The sequence below is a fragment of the Alligator sinensis genome, unplaced genomic scaffold (genome assembly GCF_000455745.1).
Source record: "Alligator sinensis unplaced genomic scaffold, ASM45574v1 scaffold264_1, whole genome shotgun sequence".
In the NCBI taxonomy this organism is placed as follows: domain Eukaryota; kingdom Metazoa; phylum Chordata; order Crocodylia; family Alligatoridae; genus Alligator; species Alligator sinensis.
The window spans coordinates 3,280,713-3,303,080 of NW_005841831.1; the positions used below are offsets into that span (position 1 = coordinate 3,280,713).

At 46.0% G+C, this 22,368-nt stretch overlaps 1 protein-coding gene across 1 annotated transcript in view; it reads left to right on the plus strand.

Moving 5' to 3' along the window:
- Window positions 1-11,544, plus strand: part of PAX2 (paired box 2) — a gene marked incomplete at its 5' end in the record, with an annotated part of 60,389 nt that extends 48,845 nt beyond the window's left edge. Inside the window, 2 exons of the mRNA XM_025215257.1 lie at window positions 6,753-6,839; window positions 8,114-11,544. Of these exons, the coding sequence (XP_025071042.1) occupies window positions 6,753-6,839; window positions 8,114-8,190 (164 nt within the window). The remainder of the gene's footprint in view (window positions 1-6,752; window positions 6,840-8,113) is intronic.
- Between the last annotated feature and the right edge of the window lie 10,824 nt (window positions 11,545-22,368).

The window sequence follows — 22,368 nt, forward strand, 5'->3', positions numbered from 1 at the left end:
CTATAATCTATGGTAATTAACTACCCTATGGTAATTGATTAATCTTAGTATTCATTAACTATGGTAATTAACTTCCAACAACCCCCGTAAATTATTATCCACAACTCCTGGCTCAGGATAATTAACTACCCACTAGCTTAGGGTAACAAACTACCGTCTGTCCATAGCCCAGGACAACTACCAATGAGAAGCTGGTGATAATTCAATGTCTACAGCCTCTGGGTGACTACAATGCTACCTATTGCCAACAACCTAGACTAGATAAGATTCTACAAATAACTAACAGCTTGCTCAAGGAAGATTAACTACTCACAGGAACCAACAGCTATCTACCTGCCTACCTAGAGTCCACTTGCCTCTACCCTATCACAAAGTCACTATCCACAATTCAAGGATAACTACTTACCATATCCATGGGACAAGTGGTTCTCTGGCACCTATTCCCTATGAAGAATTACTTGCTCTCAGCAACCAATTGACTGATACTACCTACTGCTCACTGAAAACCAAAAACCTACTATGTGTAGTCCTAGGGAATTTCACTTTCTAATCTAGGGATACATTGGTCGCATACCACAGTCAGTTTTCAGATCTGGGAAGAATATTTGGACAGATGTTGGTCCCCATTACAGCCCCTTTTGCATCACCCCAGCTGCATAGAGGCCTATAAAGCTGGCCATTTGTGTGTTGAAATCTCTAGATGATGGAACTCTGAGATTGGTCTCATTTGTAAAGAGGGCTGGCTCATCTTTCCACAGACTGCAGGATAAGGATAGCACACACAAGATGCAAATCAGTTAAAAAAGAAAAGTAATCCACATACAGATTGGTTACAATTCAAAGCTGATCTAAGCTTGAGAAGTGATTCCTCAGCACCTTAAACAATAGCTTTTTGGAAAAGCTAATTCTAAAGTACAGATGAGGAGAGGTCCTTCTTGACTTAATAATACACAGGGGTTAGTTTAAGAAATAACTGACTTGGAGTAACTCAGTATCAGTGACTATTATATAATGAAGTTCAACGTCCTCATGGGCAGGGATCATACCAATAACTCGCAATAGGACAAGATGGTCACAAAGGTCCTTATTTCTAATGTTGGAGAATTCAGCTCCTCAGCATGGAAGCGGTTTACCCAAAGGAGAGGAACACACCCAAAGAAAGAAATCATGTGGTAAGGAAAAAATCTGTACAGTAGAAGTACAAGGTGCAAGGTGCAAGAGATTATTCAAGCCCAATGAATATCCTTCCAAAACTGAAAATCCGTCTATATTAGGGCTTAAGCCAACCTCTGACTATGGGGGAAATTTCCTGTGAAGTCTACTGGGGCATTCTGTAGTGTTTCTTGCACCTTCTTATCAAACATTTGGTACTAGTAGCTTTCAGTTTTGGGATATGAGGATGACTGATTTACTGCAGTCTGGCAAGTCTTATGTTCTCACGCTCTAACTCAACTGGAGCCAACATTTTCTTTCCTTCCATTTTTCTAAGCAGGGACAGGGACATCCCCCCCACCAAAAATCCGGACAGACCCAGGGGACGCGCAGCCAGGCCCAGGGTCAGTGAGGACCTAGTCAGGGAATTTCTGGAAGAACTAGATGTGTCTAGCAGGTCGTGACGATCTCCACCCCAGAGTGCTGAGGGAACTGGCAGAGGTCATTGCAGGACCCCTGGCACAGCTTTACGAGCACTCATGGTGCTCTGGTGAGGTGCCAGAGGCCTGGAAAAGGGCCAGTGTGGTCCCCATTTTCAAAAAAGGGAGGAAAGAGGACCCAGAAAACTACAGGTCCATTAGTTTTACCTCGGTCCTGGGGAAGGTTTTTGAGAAAATAGCCCAGGAGCACATCTGCAAGGGACCTGCAGGGGAGATCATGCTTAGGGGCAACCAACATGGGTTCATTCGAGGCAGGTCCTGTCATACCAACCTGGTGGCCTTCTACGACCAGATCACAAAAGCCCTGGACGCATGTGTCGCAGTGGACGTAGTCTTTCTGGACTTTAAGAAGGCCTTCGACACTATCTCTCACCCCATCCTCATTAAAAAATTAGGTGACTGTGGTGTCGACGCCTACACAGTCAGATGGGTCGCCAATTGGCTGGAGGGCTGCACCCAGAGAGTGGTGGTGGACCGGACTTTTTTGACCTGGAGGGATGTGGGCAGTGGGGTTCCCCAGGGCTCAGGCCTCAGGGCTGCACTGTTCAACATCTTTATCGGCGACTTGGACGAGGGGGTGAAAAGCACCGTGTTCAAGTTTGCAGATGACACAAAGATGTGGGGAGAAGTGAGCATGCTAGAAGAGAGGGAAAGGCTACAACTAGATCTGGAAAGGTTACAGAGGTGGGCAGATGAGAACAGGATGGGTTTCAATACAGACAAATGCAAGGTACTGCACCCGGGAAGGAAAAACCAGCAGCATACATACAGGCTGGGGAACTCCCTTCTCATCAGCACAGAGGCAGAAAAGGATCTTGGAGTCATTATTGATTCCAAGATGAACATGGGCCACCAATGTGGGTATGCAGTCAGGAAGGCTAACCGCACCTTGTCATGCATCCACAGATGCATCACGAGCAGGTCCAAGGAAGCGATCCTTCCCCTCTATGCAACACTGGTCAGGCCGCAGTTGAAGTACTGTGTCCAGTTCTGGGTGCCGCACTTCAGGAGGGATTTGGACAGCATAGAGAGGGTCCAGAGGACGGCCACTCGCATGATCAGGGGGCAGCAAGGTAGGCCCTATGAGGAGAGACTACAGGACCTGAACCTGTTCAGCCTTCACAAAAGAAGGCTGAGAGGGGATCTGGTGGCCACCTACACACATGCCAAGGGGGACCAGCAGGCAATGGGAGAGTCCCTGTTCCCCTGAGCACTACTGGGAGTTACAAGGAATAACGGCCATAAACTGACTGAGAGTAGGTTCAGGCTAAACATCAGGAGGCAGTACTTCACAGTCAGGGCAGCTAGGAGCTGGAACCAACTTCCAAGGGAAGTGGTGCTTGCTCCTACCCTGGGGGTCTTCAAAAGGAGGCTTGATAATCACTTTGCCGGGGTTGTTTGACCCCAGCAGTCTTTCCTGCCCATGGCAGGAGGTCGGACTTGATGATCTTCTCAGGTCCCTTCTGACCCTACAAACTATGAAACTATAGACCTTGACCCATGGAACATGAAATAGACATTAGGATGCCTAATGGAGAATTTGAAGAGTGAACATCCAGAGACTTAAGCACAGACAACATGAATTTATTTTAGGTATATCAGAAGCATATCAGAAGTATATCAGGAGTCTCCCTGCTGACCAGTCAAATACATCTTACCGGGATGTTGTCAAATGTTCTGACTTGCCAAAGAATAATATTATCCAGTTACCTTCCATGTATGCTCCAAAAGAACCCTGAGGCTGGGTCTTCACCACTAGGGTTCTGTTTAGAATGGTTCTGATTCCTGTGTTAAATTTCTGTTATGAGGATGCTAAAATGGAGTTGTGAGACTGTGGGTAGATATGAGCAGGAGTGTGGCTCATCAGAGACAATAAGGAGCTCTCCAAAGAGAGATTTAGAGTGGTGGATGGCAGTCTGAATAGAAAGGGCCACCTGCAGAGCTGGTCAAAAAACAGTATTTCCATCCTATGGGAAACTCAGTATCTTGCAACTTGTTTTTGCCTTATATCAGGATAGAGTCAAAATACATAATGGAACAAAATATTCTGAAATATTTCAATCAAAATAAAAATGTTTAAGAAAAATCAAAATGTAATATATGTAAAATATATCAAACTAAGAGCTGATGCAAAACTAGATAAAATGAGAAAGTCAAAACGTAACACTGCATTTCTGTTTTGAATGATCTCAATTGGCTCCTGTTGAAAATTACATCGGACTTGACACATTTCCAGGAAATGTTTCAATTTTGGTGATATACCCTCTTCTAAAGAAAACTGTTTGACTAACTGTAGCTAAATGCTTTGCATCTTATCAGAAAGATCCTACTGACATCAATGGGGTTGCACTCACGTGACTGAAAGGAGAGTCTGTCTCCCTTTGTAATGTGCACATGCAAAACAGGTGGCCGTGGGTGCAGATATCTCTAAGGCTCATGCAAATGCTGCCATAAGACCTGTCCTTCACTTGCAATCACTTGTTGTCATATTTGTAGTTTACAATAACAGCTGCAACTTAGACTCGCAGGCTCTAAGGATGGATGGAAGCAACTAGGTCATGAATTTAATCCCCACCCACTCCCTGCAAGGGCAAGAGTTAGTCCCTCAAAGGAAGACTGGTCAGATATTAAAGTAATGCTACCTGAATCTGTACATGATCCAGGCTTGGGATGCTTGCTCAGTGACAAAATACCCTCCTCCCCACTCTTCCCCAGAGAAGCTGTTAGCACCACCTTCATGTCTGCTGGGGCTTTCTGCAAACCCCACTGGAAAGGTAGGCAATGTCTAAAAGGAGCCAGAGTTTATGCAAAGCAGCACAGAGCCTGCAGAGGGCTGGTGGTGGCAACGGTGGGGAGTCGTTAAACAGAATCCAATGCTGATGAGGAAATTACACTTGTTTCATTAGCGATCGGGAAAGGCGATAGCTCAGTTCCTCTTGGTCACAGTTGAGCTCAAAAGCTCATTATCCTGCTGCATGCATGCTTTCACTCCCCGTCAATAAACACCGTTTCCAGTGGCTGCCCTCCCTCCTCCCCAGCTCCCCATGGCTGGGGCTCTTTCTCCTCTACTTAACCTGTGGTTCAGGATCACTATAAGCAGTTTAGGGTGACAACACAGAAGAGAGAGAGAAGACTGGAAACATCAGAACTTTTCTCTCCCCTGAAGCAATCCAAAGAAATGAGCTTCACTTTATGAGGCAGCACAGGGCAGAAATACACATCAGGCTTGCTTCTTCCTTCTCTTTGGCCCAGTTTGATCCCTGGTGTAGTGTGAAGTGGTAACTCACCTCAATGCTGTTACATCAGGGCTCTGCTTGGCTTTCTGTATCTGTACTGACTCCTCTCTCCTTGCTTGTCATCCCAGCCTCTCTAGCAGGAATTTAGGGACACTTCTCCATCTGTTTGCCAGGGTTTTCAGTGCTGGGTGTTTCTGAATACACAAGCAATACAGGGATTACCTTTAAACAGCCAACATCTGCTAAGATCTCCCAGTCAACAGACCTGTGATGCTGTCCTGATTACTCTAATATACATGGAGATAAGAACCACCATAGCTGGGGTGTCTTGGACACCATAAGGCCATGGTGATTCCTGACACATGCTGGCTTTTTGTGATGACTATACACTTCTTAACTGCTTAAAAATGGATCAGATCCTCAAAAACCTTAAATCAGTATAGTTCCACTGAGTGTCATGGACTCTGTTTCCACTAGCAGAGAATTTGGCCTGTTGATTCTCATGTTCATGTGAATGAAGATGTACAGAGATTAGAGTGTAATGAACTGAAATCTCTTCAGTAATTATGTCACCAGTATTTAATGTATCTTGCATTACCTCCCTTAACCTCCTTGCTGTGGGTGTCTATTAGTAGACCTAGATTCTTTGTACATGTACTGTTTCTGTAACCAGGAATCTGGTCCCAACAGAGAACAGACAGCAAGTCATTATCAAAATGTACATACCAGTAGCCATTGGTCACTTTAAGATTTTGTTCGCCTATGAGGCATGTAAGTGGTCTTAGGAGCCTAACTGTGATTCTGTTGCTCCCTGTTCAAGTCCCTGAAAATCTACTAATGCATCAGTGGGAAGAGCCACCCATTATGTTTTTCATAGACTCAAGGAAGGTGGATTAGAAACACACTTAGGCACCTAAGTTTACTTACATGCCTAATGGGTGAAATAGACTCTGTTCCTTTTTCAGTGTCATTGAGTACACACAGCCTTCCCAGTTGGCGTTGAGCTTTCCCTGCTTGCATTAAAGGGAGGTTATTCTCAGACAAGAGACTTTTCAAAACTGGCATCTCCTTACTCAACAGATTAATGGGTTTTACAGCCAAAAGAAACTGTTATGATCACTTACCTATTTGGACCTCAGCATATGTCTTCCAGTTGTATCTTCTCAGTTACAAGACTGTACTCCCACTAGTCCCCACAGAGCCAATACAGCTAAAAGAGACATGCCAGCTTCTCTTCTGTCTTACACCCCATAAACCCAAAGATTTAAGGTGAAGATGCAAATTTTGCATCCTGTTCCAGATTTCCAGGACACCACATAGTTCATAAGCATTTTGGTTTGGACCAACAATCTGATGAAGAAGAAGAGGCAGAGAGAACCTAGCTTACCTTTCAGATTCCAGGCAGCACAAACCATGCTGGCAAATTAGAAAAATATTTTTTTTACTTTTAATTTTGAGTGTGTTTTGTATGGAAGTTAGTGACAGAATAAAAATGAGGATCCCCTTGAGTCCCCTTCTGGCTACCTCCAGCCTACAGAGGGAGAAGGAAAGAAATGGTCATGACTCCTAAGAATGAACTAAGACCAGTACAAGTTGCCACTGCCGTGTTGCCTGCTCTTGTGGTATTATGGTGAGTCTCACAGTATGTGGTGTTTCTCCTGATGTTCCTACCCGAAGAATTACAGAATTTCAGCTGCAATTAAAAAAAAATTGCTAGCAAGCTGCAGAAAAGCCAAAAAAATGTGTAAAATCTTGTGAAAAATGTGTGAAACCAAAAGGCAAAGAAAAACAAAACGTGCTCTTGTGCTGGCTTAGGGGACCTGTCCCTCACATTGTATTTCATTCCCTGTTTTGTTCCTTCCAGGGAGCGAGTTCTCAGGGAACCCATACAGCCACCCTCAGTACACGACTTACAATGAGGCCTGGCGATTCAGCAACCCCGCATTACTAAGTGAGTACCTCTCCCCGCTGCCCACCCCAGCCTCGCGCTCCTTCTGTTTGTCTCTTATTTTTCTTTTCTTTGTTTGTATGTTTTCTGAAAGGGCCTTCAAGTATCAGGCCAGGTGAAAGGCTGGTCTTTTAGTGCCCATTCTGGCATCTAAAGACATATGTCAATGACTCTTCTTTTCTCCACCTGAGGGCTGCCCCCAAACTACTTTGGGTGGGGTTCAGAAATCCAGGTCAGGTTCTGCTTCTCCCATAGGCTACATTCCAGATTAGAAAACCAGTGCGTTATCTTTTTACATGGATTGCTCCACATGAGATCAGAAGTCTAGTTCAGGTTTTCCCCTTGTAACCAGCTTCACCCAGAGTCTATTCCAGTGGGGTGCAGGAACACAGCAAACTTTCTGCACATTGGAGAAGAATCTATTCCCGATACGTGAGCAGTCCACTTTGGCTGAGTCTGTGGGTGGCTGTTAGAGTCTTTCCAGTGAAGATGCAGCCACAGTGAACCTAATACGCACAGAAAAAGTACAGTCAGTCAGAGGGGGGGAAAACAACCCATAAAACTCTTCTCATGCAGCATTTCTTTGCAAAAGATCAGGAGGAGATTTATTATATGTAAAATAAATCAGCTGTGATAATTAACTACATATTTACTGAGGTTTAACAACTGGGTAATAGATACACATTTTATTCCAGTGTTGTTAAACCTCAGTGAATGTGATCTTAATAATCAATCACTATTTAACTCACATCCAATAACTGGCCAGCAAGCTTTTGTTCCAAATGTGACCACAATCCCAAGCAATGAAACAACAGAGGCTTGTTTCATTCCTCCCCCAGCTGATGTTGGAAACAGCTCACAGCTCGTGTCATATCCGCTCAGACAAGCCAAGTCCTAGATACCTGCTATATGGCTGCAGCTCAGGTAGGAGGTGCTTGTAGGGCAATGCTCACTCTTTACAGCCTCTTGATAGGTAGAGGCACAGGGAAGAAGGGATTTCCTGTCACCAGAGAGGTTGCAGAACCGTACAAGTGGCAAATATCTTTAGGGGAAATGTCATCCCAGGATGGGTTTGATGGTCTACCTGCCAGCAAATGAGAGTGAGATCTGAGCCCAAAGTTGTCTCCTTTGATTTCTTTTTCTTCTTTTCTTTTCCTTTTTTACCCGTTTTCCTTTGTTTCTTTTCCTTTTTTATTTTATTTTGGTTTTTTTTGGTTTTTTTTTTTTTACTGTTTGTCCTTTCAACCAGTCCATTCTTCTCCTGTGTTAACTTTCAGGTTCCCCTTATTATTATAGTGCCACATCCCGGGGCTCCGCACCTCCCACTGCTGCCGCTGCCTATGACCGCCACTAGTTACCATGGAAACCACATGAAACTGCAGGGCGACAGCTTAGGCCTCCATATTGTACCTGTCTGATCAACCTTCTCCATCCCTGGGAAGGGTGAAGAGAACTTCTCCGTTCCTCCCTACCTTCTGCACCCTCCCCTTTGCTGCAGAATGCGCCTTATCCAAGCGCTCACAACAACAGACTGAACAGTACGTGTCCCCTGCACTTCCCTGCGCTCCAACCCAACTGCTTTCATGGACAATGGGAAGGGCCTGTCCACAGCTCAGTGGCTGCTACAAGCCTTCAGACCACGTCAGCCATGCAAGGTCTGCCTGACTAAGGGGAATTCAAGCAATGCAGCCTGCAAGCTTTGCCTATAGGGGACCCCATTCTCCTAGGAGTGGAACAGGCAGGATGAGGCAGAGAAGAAGCCACCTGCAAAACACTGTTCCCAAAAGAAACTCTCTTCTCTGGTGGACACTTCAAAACTCTAAAAAAAAGGCCCTGTTGATGACAGCTCTGTTTTGGAGGACAGAGGGGATGTTTGGCTAGAGTGGAGAGGGCAGCACAAAGAGAGGTGACCTGTCTAACAATGAAGGAAAGGACCAAATGACTCCCTGCATCCCCCAAGGGTCTCTCTGTGTGCCTCATTCCCACTCTTCTTCTTCATGTCTTGGCTTCCCCCATGGTTCCGTTTGAAAGCTGACCCTAGCGTGTTGTGACCTTGCAGGCCAGAGTTGGGTTGACATACACGCACCTAAACACACACACAATTTCTGTGACACACAATCAGCTTGGCCAGGAGGATGAAGCAACATCAACAAACCAACCACCCAACTGATGAAATGAAGAAATATATAAATAGATATATAAATATAACTGTGTTTTTATGCTTTGTCATGAAGGTCTGTAAAAAGGAAAAAAAAACAAACAAATCCCCAATTTTCTAAAAAAAAAAAGCCCAACAAAAAAGCAAAATAAAAAGCCCCTACAAATATAAACCCCAGTCCCCCCACCTGAATGGCAGACAAGTTCCTCTGATGTTTGATGCTCCCCTTTCACTCTTGCGTTTCGTTTCCTTTCTGTTTTGCACTAGAATGTGATGGTGGTATGAAAGAGGATGGGATGCCAGCTCCACTCTCCATGGCCTCCTCTACTCCCTCACCCACAAATCGTTCTCTGGGGAACAGTGTGAACAATTCATATCTGGAAAAAAATTACTGAATCAGCCCATCAGCAGAAACCCCCAAACAAACATTCTCCAGGCCAGTATTCAGCAAACAGAAACCAAGTCTAGGCACTTGCTCTTACCATGCTTGTGGTGAAAAGGAAAGTGTTGGGTTTCATGCAAGCCCACTTGCTTTCCTGCCAGTGGAGATGGACAAATTCAGGACTGATTAGGATTGGTACTTGGTTCCCTAGCTTTTGGCTCTCATGCTTTCATATGTAATCCCACTCCTAGTTCAGTTAGCCTGACATCCTGACACCCACTGTCCACATCCCCAGATCCTGATGCCCCTGACATCATTTAGCTGTGGCCTACACCCAGTACCTAAATCTCTGTAACCTAATCTCTACACTAGTTATCTGTAAACCTACACTTTACCAGCAACCCATATCCCATGCTCCCTCCCCACTGCACCCTCAACCTATATTGCACACACTAATATTTACCCCTTGATCCCTGAACACTCTCCTAAGGGTAGTCTTTTTAGTTCCCAAGTGACTGGCAAGCACTGCTCTGTGAAAGGCTCATTGCCAGTAGAAATGTTTATTGCTCCTTTATCGTCAGGAAACTCATATGCTCCTGTTCTTTGCACTGCTGCTTTCAAAAACTACACAAAGAAAAGCTGTAGACAACTACAGCCTGTCTCCTTGGCATCAAGTCTGCAAAAGTAGATCCTTATTGTTATTTTAGAAAGATTTTGGGTAAGACAAGGGGCTGCCGTTTATGAACAAAGGCAGGACTGAGAGGCAAACTACCGAGCAGGTAAAGATGAACCATGGAGCATCTAGGCAACCAGAGTTGTGTATAAAACCCGTTCTCAGCCTCTGTATGTGGTGTGGCTGTGGATGCAGCTTTCTGGCTGCAGGTTTAAGCTGTTTTTGTGAAAAATCCAGTCTCAGTAGAAGGATCCCATTTACCCAGCACTGCCTCAGAGTACAGCTGAATAGAAGAGCTCTGTGTGTTCTCAGGTAGAGTCACCTAAGATTGGTTTTCTTTACACAAGCGAGAAGGGCCTAAAGTTGTTCTTAGTCCCACCAGGATTATCTCTAGTAACTCCAGTCAAGTCACGGGAGTTACTCTCAGATGTACTAAGTCAATGGTGTCACTCCAGAGCTGTTATTCTGGATCCACTAAGGCTGATAGAGTTTATCCAGATCAAAGTCAGTGCCACTGGGACTAGAATTTGGCCCTTTGTCTCATTCTATCTTAAATGAAAAAGAAACACAGGTTGGTCATTGCTAGGACCCCCCCTCCCCTCCTCCTCCCCATCCCTGCACCTTCATAAATTCTACACACATCCAGGGTACAGCTGGACTCCAACTAGTATGTATCCAATACAGCTTCAGTTTTCCCTGCTCCAAGTCCAGCTGCACCCAGCACCTGGTCAAGGCCAGAAGCAACAAATCCAAAGCCTAATAACCAGAATACCCTGATGGGGCTAGAAAACAGGAGGCAGAGCCATCTCACAGTGGGCAACTGGAAGCCCAGGAAGTCACCTCCAGAGAAGCTGGTCGCTGAGAAAGATCTGTTCGGATGACAGCCATTCACTAGCCTTGAGATAGAAGGGAGGGTAAGAAAGCAGGATTTGGTTGGTTCACTCACCAAAGCTGGCTTGATTCAAGCTGGCTTGATTCACTATTGGTGTATAACTCCACTTACATGGAGATTTCCACTGGGCACCAGTTTGGCCTGGCAAGCCTGTAAGATCTGCGAGATGTTTGATCAGGAAAGCAAGAGGAAAGTATAATTATGCAAAGGACCTGGCAGCTTTATCCTCTTCCACCACCTCTTCTGTAGAGCCCCATGCGAATGTACTGAATTACATTTGCCAAAGAGTTTCTTGTGTTGGTTGTTTTGATTTACAGTCGGTGGATGCATTGTAAAGCAGTATTATAGCTAAAGTCTAGTAGCTGACACGGGGATTTATGTGGTGATATTATGCAGAAGAAAACCATCAATATTCATATAGATTCCATTAGACTGGACTATGCAGGAAACGCAAAAATTCTACCAATTATTTAATATTATGTTATTTGCAAAAACAATTGCTGCTTTGTAGGAAGATAATGTGTGTAATGTGAAGGCAATTCCTCTTGTATATAAGTTCATCTCCATCTTCATCATGGTAGTTATTAAAACAGCCTCGTCTCATCCTGTAGATAAGGAACGCTCTGTCTGTACTGTGCAAGTCTCGTTGTGCTCACTGAAAACAAAACTATGTGTTCAATAAAGCACAGCACGAACCCAGAACCTGAGGGAACAGCCGAACCTTGGAAGGACTCCTTCCCTGAGAGCCTGACCGTTGGTTTATTTTAGGTGAATTTTTTTTTCATTTTTCTTAAAAAAATTTACAGGAAAAAACAAACAAAAAAAGTTTGGAAGGAAACAAATCACTATGCAAAATCTGCCACTGCATTCCATGCCTCTCTCCTCCATGCTGTTTTCTCTTCTTTCCCTGCTCACCTTTATTTCTCTCTCCTCCTGTCCAGCTCTTCTCTTTCTCTCTTAACTTTTATGTCTCTCTCTTTTACTTCACTTCAAGCCATTTTGGAGAGGGAGGCAGTGTTTCCAATGGTCAGAGCAGGTGAATAGGAATTGGGACTCTTGAGTTCTCTTCTTGGCACTGGCAACATTCATCAAGTCACTTCACTGCCCTGTGCCTCTCAATCCCCCATCTGTAAAATGGGAATTTGTTCATCAGGGTGGTGTCAGGCTAAATTCATTAATTTTTGCCAAATGGTTTGAGTTCATTGGATAGAAGTCTCTATGGGTGTGTGAAAGAGTCTTTTCATTAAAGATAACAATTGTCACTGACTTCCCTCTCCTGGGCTGCTGTTTTTTCCTCCTTTGTAGGTTGTCCTCCATTTCTCTACTCATTCCCTTTTGCTCTCTTGTCCTTCCTGTCTTTTCCTCTCACCCCGTGCTCTGTCACTGCGTTTGCTTTCGCTTTTGCAAATGGATCAAGTAGAAAAAGTAGTACCACGGCCACATCTTTTTTGTGGGGGGGAAAGACTCTCATGGACTCCTGCAAAACAATGTGCTTTGTTGGAAGGAACAGGGACTGCAGCATTCATAACTGGGAAGGACTGGAGGCATGTTCTCTGGTGCTCCTGACTCCTTTCATTTGCTGGCTTCTTCTTTGACCATCTGACAGGATGTCGGGGAATGGGGTGGAAGCGGAGGGTGAGGCAACTCCATTAAAGCAGATGCCTTTTGTGACCTGTAAATGTTTTGGGGTTTTTTTTTAGTGGCAATGAGCCCTGGTGTGTTGAAACAGGGCCAAGTCTGCATGCTTTCCAAGCCATCAGTAGTGATGATTCAGATACAGAGCAAGGCTTCAGAACTATCACAACATGAATGTGAGGATATTAAACAAACAAAAAAAGACAAAAACCCTGCACCTATCTCTCCTCCTGAATCTTATTCAATATCTATTTTTTTCAAAGGAATTACTGAATTGTTGGGAAAAAAAACCCTTTTTTTTTGCCCTAAAGAAATGCACCCCGCCCCCCTCCCCGAGAAAGAAATGAGACCCAAACCCACCCACTTGGGACTTATCTGCTGTGGGTTTCTGTAGGACCCACACAAACTACTGCAATGTGTTCCTCACTTGGGTCCGGGAAAGTGGCAAAAATGGGAAAGGCAGGAAAAAGGGACCAAATAATAGTGACTCAAGGAGTGAAAATGTATTAAGCCACAAACAGAACTGGTGGTGGCCCCTGCCACAAGCTAGCCCCGAGGAAAGGGGCCGTCGCCAGGTGCAGGGTTGTACCTGTCCCAGGCTGCTGCAGCCGCTCTTGGCTTTTCCTCGTTGCTTCAATTCTGTTTGATTCTTTTTCTTTTTGTGCACTTGAAAAATAAAAACAAATTTTTTTTGTATGTCACCTTGGGGCTCCCGGCTTGTTTCTCTTTTCCTGCTCACTTGTTTGCTCACTCGCTGGCTCTCTCTCTTTCTCACACACACACACACACACACACACACACACACACACACACACACGCACTTCTATGGATTCACCCTGAGGTCTCCAGGATGTCACACTCCTTGCACCTCACCCTTTGGGCACTATGTAAACAATAAACACTACCAATGCTAATAACCGTCATGCCGCTTGATGGAAGGTGCTGTACACCTACATGTAACACATTACAGCAGACTCCAGTCCTCCTGAGCCTCCACTCCCCAGCTTCCCATTCCTGTGTATTGCCAGCGGGATTCCCTCTCCTGCTTATCTCGCTCAATTGACTCCAAGTGATACATATATATTTGGTGTCCCTCTGCACGATAATCAGGATGCGACTGGGTTACGCTCCACATTATAATGGCCTGAGGACCTGGTTCCCCTCCACCCCACTCCAGCCTCCTTATAGTATTAGTTGAGGGTTAGCATCGCTTTTTCATGGGGCCTCCAGGGAGGATTTTCATCTTCCTAACTTTGTCCAAATACTCAGCCAAAGTGCATGGATGGAGTGGCAGTTATTTGCACAGCCTCAAAAGAAGGGAAGATGAATGACAACTGCCAGGTGATATGCACTTGTACACACATGCGTACACACACACACGCACACCCCCCCCTTTCTGTGCTGTCCTAGCTTATAGCTGATTTATTTTCATAAGTGAAATCACTGAAGCCTGATGCTTTATACCTTACTCTCTCTGAATCTTCCCCGCGCTGTCCTCCTCCCTTTCAGCCAAGGTCCAAATCTGAATGCAAAGTCCTTTATTACCCATTTCACCATGTGTAATGTGCATCCTCCAGAGCACAACAAGTTGGAAGTTATTCAGGGTTACTACATGGGCCAAATCCTGAAGGTTTATCTACTTTTTTCTTAGTCCTGACTAAAGTATCTGCTCTCTGTGAAGCTGAGGACACATTAATGGGGATAGGCCAAGTGACAGCTTAGAGACATGCTCAAGGTTTGGCTAGATAAGTTTCTTTTTTTTCCTTCCCCAAAGAGTCTGTGACCCACCAATCAGCAGGTACATGTCCACACAGCTTTACTCAAATCAATGGGTTAGATCTGCAGATGGTCTAAAGTGAGGAGCCACTTCAGAGCTCCATGAAAGCCTGTGAGTTAGATCTTCAACTGCTGTAAATCTGCCTAAAAGTTCCATTGAAGTAAACAGGCCAGATCCCCAGTTGGGGTAAAGCAGCCTAGCTCCATGGCAGTCCGCACAGAAATCCTCTCATTGAATTGTCTTACTTGTTTCTTTAATTAGTTAAAACACTTGTTTTTCTTGCAATTTAAAGTGCTTCTTGGCAGAATGTTGGGGGCCCAAATGCATTTCTATTGGAGAGTGACAAGATATTGAAAATGAACCTTTTTTATTTGAGCCACAGACCTGCAGTGGAACTGCCTGGCAGCCTGGGGGGGCGGGGTGGAAATCAGGGATCTGCATCTTCAGGGCAGCCTGCCTAGTGATTTGGGCCTGACCTCCTTGATGGAGAATTTAAACATTAGGATCAAATTAGGATCAAACCAAATTTCAAAATCCTGAAACCTGCTGACAACCTTCCCTCAGCAACTGTACATTAGAGATCCCCACACACCAACCCTGAGCTAATAATGCATCAGGACCAGGATGTGCAGCTGAGTACAAAGAGAGGGCATTGACCCATCACCATTCACTGTCAAAGATAAGTGAAGGGTCTAAAAAGCAAAATTCATTTTGGTGGAATAATACTCAAAGATTTTGTGTCCAGTGTGACTGTCTAGCCCATCTGTGCTCCAAATGTGGTCCGTGGAGCCATCATCCAGCTCATGGGGCTCCCCATAGGTCCTGGAAGTTGGCAGTGGCTTAGTGGTGGCATGTTAACTGCAGAACCTCTAGGAGCCTCAATCCCCCGTTACTAAATTTTTGAAGCTATAGAGAGCCTCACAGGCCAGATGACATGGCCTAGTGTGCCAGACTGAGGCAGCACATGGGCCTAGTCCACAGCTAGGCCTGATGCATGGCCCCAGACCTGGTGGGCAGGGTTGGACCCAGTGCATGGGGCTGGTTCATGGCCCCAAACCTGGTACTCTGGGTCAGTTCACAGGCCTGATCCAATGCATTGGTTTGATCTGCAAGCCAGATCTGCCCTGCGGACTGGCTGTGCCTCACTCCTCTGGCCCATACACCAAAAAGGGTGAGCACCATTGGTCTAGCCTCATGATCCTGCCTTGAGCAATGGGTTAGAGTACAAGACCTCCTGTTTGTTCTAGCCCACAGGTTGCTCCAACCTGCAACTTGTAAATGTTTCTGGCTGCTGAACTCCTGAGGCATCTTCCAGTCCTACTTTTCTATGATCCTATAACATGAGAAAATACCGACCTGTGGCTCTTGCACCTAGCCCCATAATTCTGCCTAAACTAGAGTAGGGGTCAGCAACATATGGCCCATGGCCTGTACCTGGCCTATGGAGCCACTGGTCTGGCCCACAGAGCTGGAAGGTTTTGCCTGTGCCTGCGCAGTGGACATGTCTACACAAGACATTAAAAGTGCAGTAGGCATGCCCAGGCAGTGAGGAGCTGCACCTGTCCCGCTACTGCTTCTTCCTCCCCTTGCCCACCCCCACCCCAGCTGGAGTGTGGGTGCAGCTTCCAGCTGGTGGGGAGTTGTGCCTGGGCCCAGCAGCTTCCAGCTGTGTCCTTGCTGCAGCCAGGAGGTAGGCTGGGGAGAAGCAGCAGCATGGACATAGCTTCCATCTGTCTAGCCCCAGTCCAGATCTCCATTGGCTGGAAGCTGTGCAGCCAGGGAATGGGGGACAGGGAGAAGCAGTGGTGGTGCGAGCAAGCTCTCAGCAGCCTGGAGCAGACACAAGCAATCCCCTAGTCCACATCAGACTAGAGTTGGGTTGTTCCAGCCTGCAGCTTGCTGGCTGTTGAACTAGAGCAAATTTTCAGAAAGGACATGCACCCTCAGGAGCTGTTCTATTATTAGAGAGAAAGAGGCAGGTTCTGCCCTCCTTGCACACATCTCCTTGTATTGTTTTTCCCTAATAATCCTCCTGTGATCAATGACAGTTCTCAATGGAGAAGCATGGTGTGATATGAGTAAGGACATGGAATCTGGTCCTGAACAAAGCAGGGGGTTGCTGGAAGGCTGAGAGGAGGAACCCTTTCCTTTTATACAGTCCCTTTAATAAGAAAAACAAAGTTAGAGCAATTCTGACAGGACAATGCAAAAAAAATCTGTTAATAAGAAGCAGGCAGGGGAATCTTTGGAACACAGAAGCATGAGCAATGCCAACCCGCTTGTACAGATGATACACATCCTCAGGTATTAAGTGAGTTAGCGAATCAATTTGCAGGGCCACTCAAAATCAATTCAGAAAGATTGTGGAGAACTGGGGTGGTGCCAGAGAATGCAAGAAGGGCAAATGTGATTCCAGTTTCCTAAAGGAAAAAAGAGCGATCTTGAGACTCACTGGCCACGTCTGCACAAGATGCTTTACTGCACAGTAGATTAATCTGTGCCACCATCTACACTTCACCATCTACACATGCAGGCACTTACTGGGCATACATACATACCGGGCATACCCCTTCTACACATACATTAAGTTTAATATGTGTAATAACAGGTACCAACTGAATGCACAGTAATTGGCACTACTGCACAGTAATGCTGGCGCACATCTTTTAAGTGATGCTAATGCACAGTACACTAATTCTATTGTGCATTAGCACATTAACACAGCTTGCACCATGACATGCTAATGTGCAGTAGAATTAGTCTACTGCACTTTTAATGTCTTGTGTAGACATGTCCACTGCGTAGTTAATTAGTCTACTGTGCAGTAAATTTACTGCACAGTATAGCCAAATAGCATGAATTGCACTTGTAGACACAGTCAGTGTCTCACAAATCTATATGCTGGGCCTTCTATGTCAGTGATTCTCAAGCAGGGTCCATCACATCCTTTGAAGGGTGTAACAGGTAAACCTGAACTCATCCCTGCCTATCTGTTCCTCCTCCCTCTCCCCCCACAATGCCCAGTCCCTGTGCAGGGAGGTAAGGTTTGTAATAAATAAATTTGTATGTACACTAGGGCAGTAGTTCCCAACCTTTTTTATACTGTGGACTGGTAAGCTCACTCAAAGAATGCTGGTGGACCGGGTATAGAAACAATCTAATTTACTTATTTAAATTTAATTTTTAAGGGCAGGGGGTTGCGAGGATCGGAGGCGGTGTATGACACAAAACCAACTCAATAGGCAGAGGCACGATGCAAAACAGAGAGATCTGTTGATTTATTTAACAATCAGGAACATCATCAATAAAGGAGACAAAACTTAAGGGGTGGGGCTGAGTTCCTCCATAGTTCAAATCCTACAAGGAGCTGCCCTGCAAGTAAAGGTGCAGCTCCAGCTGGGTTGGGGCACCACAGCCATGGGCACCGGGGGACCCTGCAAGGGAGGGGGCCATGCAGACAGTGGCCCTGGGGGACCCAGCTGGGGCTGCCCAGGAAGAAGGGGCTCCACTGCCTTCCCTAGGAGCAAGCAGCAGAGCCGCCTCCCTGCCCTCTGCCCCAAGCATTTCCCCACCTGCATCCCCTCACTCCCATCTGCGGGCAGGGCTGAAGGGTCCTGCCTGGCCTGGTGTGGGCCCCTGTACCTGCTGCGTGAGCAGTGCCTTGCCAGGTGCAGGCATGGCAGTGGGAGCAGAACAGGGTGCACAGAGCTGGGTGCCTCGCTCCCGGGGCTGCCCCACTGCCCAGTTTTAACCCCACACATGACAGGCAAATGGCAGAAGCCATTTGCCTGGGCAGACAGACAGTGGTCTGAGCCAGGGCAGGCAGAAGAGAGCCCACAGCTGAGGGCAGGCAGGGAGCAGTGGCCCAGCAGCCAACCTGGTGGTTGGGAACCTCTGCACTAGGGCACTGCTCAATTCACAAGTTATGGAGGGGCGCCTGGAAGCTGAAAAGGTTGAAAAGCACTGGCCTAGACAAAGTAAAATAGTAGCAGAAAAGAGAAAGGAGTGGGTGGAATCACTGAAAAACTGTGATGATGCTGATGATAATAGCAGCAACACTGGTTTCTAAAGGATCCACATCTGATTACCATGGAAAGGCAGCTGAGGGTATTCTCTCACCAAATAACCTCCCATGACTCAGGAATCGCCTCACAGTGAATCGTGGGAAATTTGTCAGACTCAATTTTACCAAGGTTGAGCACATACAAATCCTAAGTCAGATCCTCTGAACTCACAGGTCTGAGATAAAGTCATGGCTTATTTTTCAATATGCTGAAAGGAATTTGCTAAGTATTTGCCTTCCCAGTTTCCAAGCCTGCAGGGTGCCCACTGGTCACATTTACAACATTTGCCAACTTCTCTCCACAGCCATAAGAGTTTTGTAAAGAAGGCTGCCCTGCCCTTGACTTCAATGCCTCCGGTTGTACAAGACTCATGCTTGATAAAGCTGCAGACCAAAGGGCTGCTTGTCATAACTACCCTTCCCTCTTCCCCTACAGCTCTTAGGGATCAAGATATGGAGGGCAAAAATGGCCAGAAAGGCCTTCAAGGAGCAAATGGTGGGAGGGTGATGGAGGGACTCTTGTCAGGTATAAATTTAAAATTCATGAATTACACACACACCCCCCCCTCCACATACCTTTTCCTGACCCCTGGAGTGGCAGAGCTGCCATTATAGATCTTTAAATCCCCTCCCTCTCACTACCCTGCCTCTGACTTAATCATCACTGCCCACTGTTCCCTTTCTGGTCTAACCAGTCTTCTGTCCAACTGGTATTTCCTTCCTTGTTTCTTTTTAAACTCATGACTTTTACATGTCTCCTCTATAATTCTTTCTTTTCCTTTGCAGTCTGTTATGCCCTCAGGTCCCTCCAATACCCACATGCTCACACTTACACATACCCTCCTACCCCCTCCCAGTTTTCTCTTCCTGCCCACACACATACCCTTGCATATACATGCACATGTTAAAGCCACATGTTAACTGAAATGCTAGGACCCCTGATGACTTCAGATGACTTCCAAGCATGCCCTGGTGAACTTTTGTGAAAAGATGCTAAAGGAAGTCTGCACAAAAAACCTAAACACAGTGTGAATTTTACTGGCTAGGCCATTGTTATGTACAGAAAAAATTGAATTTGTTCACCATTTTAAGCCTGTTTCTCAAAGCAGTTTTTAACTATGAACCTGCAATCCCTAACAAGCTAACCTCTATGGCTGGCTTTGCTATGTCTGCCTACCCACCTTTGAGACCCGCACATGAATGAGCACTATGTAAATGCAAAGCATCATTAACAAACAAATAGTACCCAGGAGTCCTTACACACAGTCCCCCCTGCTCTAACCTCTAGACTACACACCACTTCCCAGAGCAAGGTATAAAACCCAGGAATCTAGATTCCACTGTGTGACTGATGTCTAGCAAGTACTGAGTTGCATGACCCACATGGCTAAGGGTGTATGTCATATTCCCTCTCAGGGCTTGTGCACAAAGACGGCAGCAGTCTGCTATTGTTGTCAACTCTCTGATTTATCCTTTTAGATCAAGTGGGAGTGGTCTGCATCATTAATCTACAAGTCCTGGACTGCTGACCCATGCGTGAGGACCCTTGAACATAATGGGAAACTGTTTCAAATCTAAGAAGTTCCACAGAAAAAAAATAGCATTCAAAGAGCATTGGGAAGGTCATAAACCTAGTACCCACAAATTAGCAAATGCCAGAATGCAATGAACCTGGACAGAACTTGAGGGAATATCTGGCAGGGAATAATCAGGCAATAACAGATCAGGAATTAGCTTTAAATTCACAACACAGTGGGAAAAGAATGAGACCCCCCCACCACACACATACACACCCAACTTCCTGACCTGGGTACCCACTGCCATCTACTTCCACAAGGTCATCTCTGTCAGTGGAAATGTGTAAGTGCAAGTGGGTGAAAATCACGAGCACATCAGTGTGTTACGCTCATGCAAAGCTCACTGTGCATTGGTGTAAGTGGTTGTGGCCGATCCAGCCCCCCTCTCCATCTCTCTCTTTCTAGCGCCGCTGACTCTCAGCTGATTCTAATTCAATTTCTCTGCCTATTGTTTATTTCACCGCTCCCCTGTGAAGTGTCAAATGCTGATGTTCCATCAGCCTAGAACTGTCGTTTATATTTGTCATTCAGTCCTTGTTAAAAAATAAAACAGGACTGCGCCTGCCTTGGCACTCTCTGCCTGGGAATTCCCTGTGGTAAAATTAGTCCATTTAGATGGAAAGTTTTGTGTCACTCCCCTGTCTAAATTGGCAGATCTGGCTCTTTTGCAAAAACCAATAAACTGTGAACCTTGATGCATCTGTCAATCAAACTCATCTTTCGTGAGCAAAGCCAGATGACAACAAAAGCTGAGCGGGCTCCTCTGATTGGCTCTTCTCATTTAGGCATATCAGGAGGCACCTGTCACTCCTTCGGCTCAGCCCTGCACTCAGAGGGACTCTATTCATGGAGCGATGAGCCCTTATTGGGGGCTAGGATGAGGGAAGCAGGAGGGGGGAGTTCTCCTCTCTAGTTTCAATAAAATCTGCTGCTCAACCCTCTCCTCCCAGCTCTGGTGAAAGGCAGGGAGCTGGCATCGCCTTTTGTTCTGTATATCCTTTCTTGCATAGAGCATTACAGCAGTTGGTGGATTTCCTGGTGTCTGGAAAGGTGTAGCAAGAGCATTAGATCTGACAGCTTACAGCATAGGGGCTCCAGGGGCTGGATCTCAGCGGAGTGAATGTGGAAGGGGAAATGACCCAGTACCTTCTACAAGCTGTTCTGAGCATCCCTCCTTTGCCCAATCACCCACTGGGTGGGAGACATGAGGAAGGGCATTTTCATTTCACTGGCCACCACAAGGAAAAGTAACTGTAGCAGACCAGGGTCAGGAGGGAAAGGGCTTAATAGGCAGCAGGAAGGAGGAGTCAGGAAGCCAGCAGCAATAGACCAATCCAGGACACACTCCATGGGAGACTTGAGAGGGTCCCAAATGGAGATCAGAGCCAAAGGATTCACACCATGCCCTTCAAATCTATAGCCTATTTAGACTGATTTTCATGTGACACTGGGAGCCTGGCACCATTTGGCGATGCCAGCAGTGAGTGGCCTGATGTGCCCACAGGACTTAACCAAATTGTATCTGGCAGCAAAATGGGGTTCTGTGGCCTCACCCTTCCTGATCCATGATCTTGTCTCCCTTCCACAGCCAGCACTGACTCCTCTGCTCATAGCCCCACCACTTCTTTCAGCATCCTGCTGCCCACGAAAGAAGACAGAGTGGTTACCTTGATCACCCCTGTGTGGTGTCTGGCCTTCCAAAGCATTGTTGCCAACTCATGTGCTTTGTCTAATGTTATTTATTGTTCATATGAGGTTTCAGCTCCTGGAGTCATGTACTTACATGATGGCTGCAGCTCCCATTTGAGAAAAAAAAAGGAAGTTTCCAGCCTTTTTTGACAGTGAAGAAAACTTGAAGATGTAACCACTTAAGAGCTCAATAACTAAGCAGCCAGTATGACAGGACTTTTAAACCTATCTCTTTATATTCTGGGGCCTGACTCCTGATGATTAAAACCTGGAGTTGGCCGTGGCTGTCACTGTCAGAGCTGTAGAGCAGAAGGGCAACACATGATTCAAGGTTTTTAATATCAAGTCCACTCAACACATTTCAGATTCCACTTGTTCATTCAGTCATCAGTAAATGACTGCTTCAGGCAAAGATCCTACTGCCACAATCTCCCTGCATTCACGCTAATTGTTATTTTCCCAACTTTTAAGTGCTCAGTGGGCATGTATACATGTGCAAATCATCCAGAAGCAGTTTATTCTCAAGTAAACTCTCCCAGTCACATGTCTACAAATGCAGGGATGCAGGAGCAGATTTGCTGCTTCTAGCAGCAGACTGCTCCCTCTCCCTGCAGCCCTGCAACTGGCCCCTGCAGCAGCCAGGGAGAGCTCTAGGCTCCCCCTGGGTGCTAGCCCAGGGGCCAGGA